The following is a 9932-nucleotide window of genomic DNA, read 5'->3' as shown; positions in this document are numbered from 1 at the left end:
TGGTGGCTGCTGAGTGGATGCTTCCATAAGAATTGTTGAGAAAGAAATTTGCTCAAAGCACATTGGGATGGAGCAGAGGCTGAAAAACCTGTGGGCAGAATACATAAGCATAGTCCCAGCCATTCAGTTAGTCCCTCTTCGACCATGGCTTGGTTTCAGTGGGCTTTAATCACCTGTGGTCAACTGCAACCTAAAACAGATAATGCATATTCTAGAAATAAATAACTTGTAAGTTTAGTGAATTTTTAACATTAGGTTGTTCTAATTGGTTTATTTTGTTACCTTTGTTGTTAATTTCTTATCACCTTTGAATTTTAAACTGTATTTGTCAGAGGTATTCATATATGATGGTTAATCTTGTCAGCCTAATTTGATTGACAAGAGCCTAGGAGGTTAGCTAAGAGCATCTCATGGGGATGACTAAGGATGGGTTTCCAGAGATGATTAGACCATGAAAGCTCTGTGTTAATGAATGCTTTGGTTTGTTGATGATTTCACAACCCAGTGGTGTTATTAGGAAGTGGAAGCTGGGGTCTAGAAGGATGGAGCAGATCACAGGGAAGGACTGTCTCTGGGGTTATATATCGGCCTTGGCCCCTCTTGTGTTTGCTCTGTGCTTACTTTCTGTGTGAGGGGCAGCCTCTTCCTCCACAGCCTGACACTACCATGTATTCCGCCTCATGCTGGGCCTGGAATCAACAAAGCTGAGGACTAAAAATGGGAATCGCTGAAACCAACATAAGTTCTTCCTTGTATGGGCATTTTTTCAGGCATTTTGGTCACAGTTTGAGAAAAGTAGCTGATACAGTATACACAGGGGGAAAAGCCTGTAGTTTAAAAGAAGTTTGCTACTACTGAACTGCCCAAAGTCGTTCCATTTCATTCTTGTCGAGCTAGCTCTACCTGCCCGCTCCCAGCCCTTGCTGACCATACCTTGCCCAGCTGAACGTTTCCCTGCGGCTGCACTTGGAGGTCCACTCTCTTACAACTTTAAAAAATCATTTCTATCAACATTTGGACCTTTCGAAGTCCTGCTTGCCTCTGGCAGGATATGATTATGGTTTTGGGCTTTATAACCCCATCCTGTGGTAAAAGCCTGCTCTTGATCTCTGGCCTGTAACTTTCTCATTTCTCATCCACTGGTCACCTTGTTTTAGAAGGGACGATGGTATTGTTTCTGAGTGATTTAGCATTTGAAGGGCAAAATGGAATAATTGCAGCGAAGAGCAACGGTTCTAAAGCATTTACCGTTTGGTACCTGGAAGACATAAGGAGTGGGAGGAGGCCACAAGGAAGAGTTCAGTTTGATGCTAAGAAGAACGCTACCCTGTTTTACTGTGAATGAGCAATAGAGGATGTGGCTGGTAGGGAGGGCACTGCAGGGAAAAGAACCTGCTGCCTTAGGGACTCTAGAGGACAAGAACAGGGCCAGTACTTGAGTGATAGACTCATTGTATGTATGGTGTGACTAGGTCCCCTTTTTTGGTCTTACAAAATGTCCAGTAGCAATTCAAAATCCCTTATATGGCATGACTGGGTATCTTGCTTCTTCTTTAAAAATTAAAAATAAAACCATTCATTTTTGTTATATGCGTATGGATGTTTTGCCTGCATGTTTTGTCTTTGTACCATGTGCATGCATTACCCACAGAGGCCAGAAGAGGGCGATGGATTCCCTGAAACTGGAGTTACAGCCGGTTCTAAACTGCCTTGTGGATTTTGGGAATCCAGTAAAGATTCTCTGGAAGGGCAGCTAGTACTCTTTACTGCTGAGGCATCTCTCCAGCCCCATGTAGCTTCTTTAACAACAACACTCGTTAAACGTTTACTCTGTTCCAGCCACTCTTCTACATGTCCAATGCTTAAAATCTTAACCGCTCCGCCCCCATATCTAGAGAGGACATCTAGTTCTCTATTAACTGAAACCAACCTACAACAGATCAGAGTCCCACGCTAGTACCCAGGCTGTTTACGCAACATGGCAGACTCCCCCAGGTGCCTTTGTCTATTCTCCCTCTCTTATCTACAATAAAAACCTCCCAAGTTCATCAGGGAGCCACCACGTCGGTCGTTTCTTTAGCAATAAAGAAACCCCTCACATACAGAAGGGATAATCAACATTCTCCTACTTCATTTTACAGATGAGGAATCTCGGGATCAGAGAGGCTATTGGGCAATTAGCAGAAGTGGGTTTTGACCCACACTGTGACTCCCGAGACTGTGTTGTGCTGCCCCCTTTTGGTTTGAGGATGAAAGTCTCGTTGTGGGCTCTGATCTCAGCTGCGTCCCTTTGCAGGAATGGAGGACATAGCGCCTCACCAACCCTTTTCTAGTACCTTTTCGAAGGATTGCTGTCTTGCTAGGGTCATGAGCCTTCCCACAGCATGCATTCATGCCTGTTCCACATGGGGTTATAAGGGCCCTTTCCAGCTCCTCACTCCAACTCAGCACATTTCTGAACTGTCCTCTGAGCTTCCCATGGGGAGGTCCAGGCTCCAGCTGAGACTGAAACTCAGTGTGCTTTCACTATGCCCTTCTCGGCCCCTTCCCATGCTTCCTTTTCCCAGAGGTACATGCCCAACACTTTCTCAAAACCCTTGCATATGAGCCTCCCTCCCTGGGGTCCGCTCTTAGAGTGCCCACCTATGACAACTAACCTGCAGCAAGCCACTGGGCATACAGGATACCTAAGAATTTAATTGGCTCTAAGCCTAATATGGTTCCTCTCACGTTGCATCCCAGCCTCAAAATATTTTTCCCCAATCAGACAAGAAGTATCTCCTAAAGTAGTTCACATGTTGAAGGCTCATACAGGGTTTAGAGGAGGAACTGGGAGGGTGTGATTGGCTCATTGGCTTCCTCAACGGATTAATTCACTGGTGGGAATTAATTAGTTAATTGATTAGTTCATCGTGGGAGGTGGTGGACTCTTTGGGGGTGGGCATTCTGTCATGGGTTATCTCGTCCCGAGTCCCTTTCTCTGTTGGTCTGTTTCTTGACTGCCATGAGGCGAACAGCTTCCCTCTCCCGTGCCCCTCTCACCATGGCATTCCTACATCGCCACATGTTGAAAACGAACGGAGTCAGCTGACCAGGGATTGCAACTTCTGGAACCATGAACCAAAAACACCCACTTCCTCCTTGAAGTGTTACTCGGGCTCTTTGTCTCAGGGATGTGAAGTTGAGCAGCCCCAGTTGTGCAACCCCGGTCTTACTGCCCTAGCAGTACACTTGTCTTAGCACCCAGAGTGGAAGTCCCTGGCAGTCCTCTGTCATCCCTTTGCTCTGTCATTCCCGTCTGCAGTCCCTTTATTCTGCCATTTCCAGAAGGAATATTTCCATTCCCCCCTATTCCTCACTTAGACCACATTTGGGGTATAGGGAAGAACTCTCTCCCAGTCCTTCCTCTACTTTCTGCAAGGATGACCATACGACTCAGAACTGACCAATCAGGATATCCCATTGTCCTGGACCCATAGAATGGTTTAATAATAGGTACCTAAATTAGTCCAGCAAGAAGCAACTCCAAGACCTTCATTGGTCTTTGGGGGACATGCCTGCAATGCCTTTACTTTAGTTTGCCAAGCTGCTAAGAGTGTATACCGGGAGAGGATGGCACCTCAGAGAAAGAGAGAACATTACAACAAATGAGGCCAATCCAGAAGGCGAGTAAAGAAATGAAATAGAAATCTCTGACCACATCGTCCATATGCCTGGGACTCACCATGAGGAAGGTTGTGCCCACTCACGGACTTGCTAATTATACAAGCAGCAAATTTTAAGTTCTATTTCTGTCATTGCAACTGAAAGCTGTATAGTTCTGAGCATTTTTACAAAGCCCCACTATGCAGAGTGAACTCCCATGAAAGCATTTGGCTTTTAATTCAGAGCGAGTCAAAGGCTGTGGCCACTCTTTAGGCACTAAGATAGTTGCTGGGTGGTTTGGGGGGAGTTTCTGGTCACTGCAAGGAAGACTTTTAAGTTAGAGGTCTTATTCTCATGCCAAAGAAGAGACATATAATAGGCATTCTTCTGCAAGCACGGGGGACACAGCTGGCGAAGGCCTTACCTTCCTGGGGTACTTGTAGGGCGCTGTCACCGACTTCACGTGCTGCTGCAACAACTTGGTGAGCTGGTCTTGGTCATGGGACAGGAACTCAGGGGCAAGGACCACAAATGCCTTTACCACCTGCAGCAAGGATGAAACCCAAGTGGGATCAGAATACTTATTCATCTCTCGGGATGAAGCAAAATCGGTATCAAGATGGCCACCACTGCCACAACTAAATGCCTGCATCCATTCAAACGTCTGGGCCAAAGGAAGGAAATATATTGGAAGTGGGTGAGAACAGCCAGTGGTCCAACTTGTCCTCGAGGGACCTATCTTTTGGAAGGAGACATGAGGATGAGAGAGCCTGGGCTCATCTCATTCACCCGTGATAGTAAGGACTCCCGGGAGAAAAGGAGCTGCAGAGAGGAAGGACAGGAAAGCCAAGACTGGGGGCTCTAACTTTAAATGGTTTGTTCAGTCTCTTCAGACTTCAGCTTACCCATCTGTATGGTGGGATGAAGTTTTCGTATTTAATTCATGGGAAGTAAACTAAAACCACCTGCTACTCAAAGCCCAGCGGAAGGCCCTCTTTCACTCTGTGAAAGAGGCTGGTGTTATTTTAGGGGCCTCGCGGTCTGTATCTGCCAGTCACACAGCATCACCAAGCTTGAGCTATGAAGAAGTGTACTAGGACACAGATCCACTCACCCACCGTAAGCCCTCTCCACACACACAGTGAGCTCTGTACAGTCTTGTCACCTTGATGTTACAGGGTCCTCCTCCTGACTCATGCCATGGTTCAAGGGCTGCATCTTCTAGACCAAGTCCTCCCCTCCTGTTGTCAGGAAACAGATCCTCACAGCTGACTATGAGCTATGGTGCTATGTCTGGTCCCCAGCACATTGCAAATATCTACCACATTTCATGCTCATGACAATCCCTCATCTTACAAATGTGGGAACTGAGGAAAACTGTGGTTAAGGAGCTTGGCGAGGGTCATCTGGCTCATTGACAGGACGGTCAATACTTGAACCCAAGCTGCCTAGCCTGTGAATCTGTATCCTTGACCACCGTACAACACTGTCTCTGTGCTTCCCAACAGCACTGTCACCTCTCCTCTGGAAGGGTCTGGGCTGCTGATCACAGCTGTCTCGGCCACAGCAGGGTGCTCCATCAATGCATTCTCTACCTCTGATGGTCCAATACGGTACCTGCGAAAGTACATCCTTCAGAGGAGGCAGGACACCCAACCTCGAGGACTGAGAGTCAGGCAGAACAAAACCCAAGCTCACCCGTCCTGGTCCAGAAACAATGCTCACCCGCTGGAATTAATGATATCGTCTGTCCGCGCTATGAAGTAGAAATACCCTTCTGGATCCTTGATTCCCCGGTCTCCCAGGAGCCAAAAGTCTCCCCGAATATTGGCTTCTGTCTTCTTGGGATTGTTCTAGAGAATCAGAAACAAAAAGTTACTGTGTCTGCAAAGTCTAAGATCCCTGGCCCAGAACTTTTGTGAACAGTTACTTCATTCCGTTTACCACGTGAGCAGCTTTATGTTGTGTGGTGAACCTGTCGCAAATCGGCTGACCTTAGATCCCCCAGTCAACTTGAATCTTCTCCATTTATTCCAGTCCTTCCAGTCTCTCCCTACTACCCTGAATCTAATCTTATATTTAACATGGATGTATTCATTGGTCCATCTGTATAATAGGGTGTCCCCCCCTGTATATTCTCTTTTTCTTCCCCAGACAGTTTAACCTCTGGTCACTGCACAATACCACCCAAGGTTATTGAGTCCATTTGGCATTTTTCCCTGGCTCTCTCATTATAAGTGAAAGGTCTAGAGATTGGCCAGCAGGATTCCAAAGCCTCAGCCAGTGTTCACACTTCTGCCATGGCTGGGCACCTCCATTTAGCTGAGTCATGAACACATGGGTAATAGGGAGGCTTGAGGGCTACCTGTTGTCTAGACATTTTTATACCTTACTCTGGTATGGAAACATGGGTTTTAAGCTGATGTCCAGTTACAAGGTTAGAATTCTTCACCTTCCTCCATCATTGGGGATGTCAAGGGATGTTCAAGGGGTTTGTCTGAAGCCAAACTGCTATTCTAAGTTATAGAACTCAGACAACAAGCCAAATTTCATGACCACAGATTTCTTGTAGTCACCATGCAGCTTCTACTGGCAGTACCAACATGGCCTTAAATATATCTGCCAATGCGACTGCATCTGTTTCCTGTGTATTAGATGGGAACACCCATGCTCTAGCTCCTTTGCTAGCATGTGAGAGCACATGAAGAAAGTGTGCGGGCCATGTTTGGGGAAGAGTGCGTTGTAACTGTGTCCTGGTTGCAGCGCCTCAGTTTCCCTGTGGAGATGATAGTTTGGACCTGTCATGGTTTCTTTATTTATTACATGTGTATGTAGCACAGTCCCAAGTGCTTCATAAACACCATTGCCTTTGCATTCCTAATGTGTTGCCATATGACACCCAGCTCACCAGTGAGGAAGTGAGACAGGGGGATAGATAAATTGCTCCTGGTCATCCAGCAAATACCCGAGTAGTGTTTAAATTTAAGCAATCCAGCTCTAAAAATTTTACATGGTGTCTAAGAACATTAAATATTTTAAAGGTGTATCAGGAGTTTTAAGAGTGCTGCCTTTGTAGTATGTACTCAATAAACCTTCCTGATGCTGCAACCCTTTAATACAGTTCCTCATGCTGTGGCGGCCCCGGACCACAAAATTGTATTCATTGTTACTCCATAACTATAATTTTGCTGCTGTTATATTTCGTAATAAAAACAACTGTGTTTTCTGATGGTCTTAGATGACTCCCATGAGAAGGTCATTTGATATCAAAAGGGGTCATGACCCACAGGTTGAGAACTGCTACAATAAACAATAGGAAGAGTATTATTTGGACGTGCTCACATATTATCCTAGGTACAAGCCTTCGCCACATCTCCAGAAGGTGTGTGTTCGAGGTTATCTCTGACCACTTCCCAAGATTTGTAGATTTGACTTGAGCCTATAATCTCTGGTTTCACCATCCCTACATGCTAAGAGAGCTGGTCCTACTCAGATATTATCTGTGAGTGCTTTCTGGACGTCTGAACCCCAGATGCTGTCAGTGCTACTGTGATTCTCGCCATGGAGTTGCCCAGCGTGGCTCTAAAGCTCCACAATGCCTAAAAGTCTGGGTCCAGGCTTTGTGGAGAGAGCAGGGAGCATGCTCAGAGTCAATAAAAATATGGGCACATTGTATGGGTTTTATTGTTGCAAAGGCTTATGGGTAAAGGTGAGTTTTTTAGTGATTTCTTAGTACTCGGCTGAGGATGGCAAGAGAGAATGGCCAGGCTTCAGCTTCTCCCTTCATAAAGTGCTCATTCTTTTTGGTTCTAATTTAACATCATCATTGGTTTACACAGAATTAGGTGTCATTATAAAGTGCCCATTCTTGAACCCTGAGAACTCTGACTCTCACCAATACCTCTTGGCATCCCTCATCCTACGTGGTTCATCTCATCCTTATGGGGAAACAGATGGAGAACATAGGTCCTCACCACGTATCCAGAGAAGATGCCTACTGGCCGGTTGGGCTTCACCCTGATGGCTATGTCTCCTTCCTTGCCAGGGGGCAGAACATTTCCATGTTCATCTATGACCTGAAGGAAGAGGAAGATTAAATGAATGACCCATTGAGGAGAAGCTACACAAACAGCACTGTGACAGCAGAGTTGTCGATGGGAGACCGTTTTGCTCTCAACAGGAATCAGAAATCAAGAGGAGCCAAAAGATTTAGGCTCAGACTCCTGGTGCACCTGCCTGGGTTTGTGCCAGCCAAGCCTCTCAGTGTACTGGACCAGAGGAACCTAGGTAGGTGCCGTTGACTCTAAGAACTCAGGAGAAAATACCTATTATCACTGAGACTCCTCACTTGTAGACCTAGAGACTGAAAATCAAATGCTGTTCTGCTACCTTGCCCACTGACTTCAGCTATGAGGCACTATGCTTGGACGCTGGCCTCTGTAAGACGGAAATGCTTATGGTGAACGAAATAGAATACTAAAAAGCATTTCTGTATAGTTACCCCAGTCAATTACATGAGAGATCATCACACATGACTCTGAATTAGACATAAGTTGTTATACTTACGATAAACAGAAATATACATGTAATCATAGACCCATAAACATAAATTCAAGTTCTTAGAATTCAGCCAAAATCAATAAAAAGAGAAGACACTTTAGCCACAGTACAGTCACTGTAATGCTAACAAAAATGAGTGCCGTCCACTGATACACAACAGAGACTGGTGAAGTTCATCGGTCACTGGACTCTGTGCTGTAATGGGTACCTACTGACCCAGAAGGAAATGTGCAGGGTTGTCAAAATAGAAACCTGAGTCACAAAACATTAGGCCAAGCTATCTTTCTTTCAAAATCACGTTTAGTGACACAACTCTCCAGGCAACTTTCTAGATGAGCACAGTTGCTCCTGTTTTTCTCCTCCCCATCCTTCCCTTTGCCCTCCCTCTCCCACTCCCACTCCCGCAAAAACTAAAACCAAAATAGATTCATTCATTCATTCATTCATTCGTGTGTGTGTGTGTGTGTGTGTGTGTGTGTGTGTGTAGGTTGTGGTTTGTCCTCTCTTCCACCATGCGAGTTTCAGGGAATCAAACTCTTACACACTGACCCAGGACACTGGCTGTCCTCCTCCTTTTAAAATAATATCTTAATATATCAATATTATTTTTAAGTTTAAGCTTGTTATTTTTGAGAACTTCATACACTAATATTTTATTTACATCATTTCCATCCCCCTCCCCAACTCATTTGTCCCTTTTCTCTCCTCTCAAATTCATGATATTTTCTTCTTTAATACTGTTACATACATATGTATGTAATACCCCCCAAACACACACCATACTAAGTCCATTTACTGTTGCTCAAGTATGCTTGTGCTAAGGGGTTGACTGTTTGGGATTGAGTAGCCTATTTGGAAGCTGGTCCCTAGGAAACTGGTTCTCTCACTCTTGGTAACCACTAACTTCTACTTTTTCATGCAGGTGTGAAGTCTTGTGAAATCTCCCCATTTATACTGGGCAAGGTCATTATGCAGGTTTTGTCTTGGCAACTGTGCTGTTGAGATTTCATGGGAGCAGCTTCTGCTGTCATCTCTAGAAGATAACTATCTCACAGCATGAACTCTGGTATCCCCGGCTCTTAGTTTTCCTGACCCCCTTCCACAATGTTCCCTCAGTCTTAGATGTGGAGTCTCACTAAAGAAGTAGCAATTGGGGTTGGTTACCCTACTGCCAGTTTCTCTCTTCATTTGGATAACTTGTGGATCTCTGTAGTGGTCTCTGTCTACCTCGGAGTGTGCGTGTGTAGGGGGATAAGTTAGGCTTATCTGTGGGCAGAAGGATAAGTACGTGGAATGTAGTTAGAAAGTATATTAGTTTAGGGAAATGGCAGTAGTGGGTTATCCTTTAGAATCCATGTCCTCTCCGGCCATAGGTTTATAGTGCCGGGCATGAATTTCCTCCTGCAGAGCAGGCTGTACGTCAAATTTTGTTATCTCTAAGACAAAACTGCCATGATTGTACCATTGGGGATCTCTTACTGGGATAGTCCTTGTTATTAGACTTATAGCTGAGTAGAACTATCGATTGCTTTTCTCCCTGGTCAGCTTGCATGGCACCTTCTGATACTGGGCGAGCAAGGCCTCAGGGGGGAGAATTTCAGGTCAGTTCCAGTCAATTTCTCCAAGTCTTGTGCCCAAAGTGTGTGGTGTCTTCATCAATAGGCTCTTATTTTCAGGTCCCAGAGGGCAACCAAGGGCAATAGCAATAGCCTATGTTGTTTTGGAAT

The 9932-nt window shown here is 45.3% G+C and overlaps 1 protein-coding gene across 1 annotated transcript in view; it reads right to left on the bottom strand.

Annotated features, from left to right (window-relative positions):
* Acsm2b (acyl-CoA synthetase medium chain family member 2B) overlaps positions 1-9932 on the bottom strand; it is a 30224-nt gene that overhangs the window by 1490 nt on the left and 18802 nt on the right. Inside the window, exons 10-13 of the mRNA XM_038346609.1 lie at positions 7620-7721; positions 5371-5498; positions 5163-5262; positions 4070-4189 (exon numbers count right to left, since the gene is read on the bottom strand). Of these exons, the coding sequence (XP_038202537.1) occupies positions 4070-4189; positions 5163-5262; positions 5371-5498; positions 7620-7721 (450 nt within the window). The remainder of the gene's footprint in view (positions 1-4069; positions 4190-5162; positions 5263-5370; positions 5499-7619; positions 7722-9932) is intronic.

The sequence above is a fragment of the Arvicola amphibius genome, chromosome 1 (assembly GCF_903992535.2).
Source record: "Arvicola amphibius chromosome 1, mArvAmp1.2, whole genome shotgun sequence".
NCBI classification, from domain to species: domain Eukaryota; kingdom Metazoa; phylum Chordata; class Mammalia; order Rodentia; family Cricetidae; genus Arvicola; species Arvicola amphibius.
The sequence above is the reverse complement of the archived record's forward strand: the minus strand, read 5'-3'. Positions and strand labels throughout refer to the sequence as shown.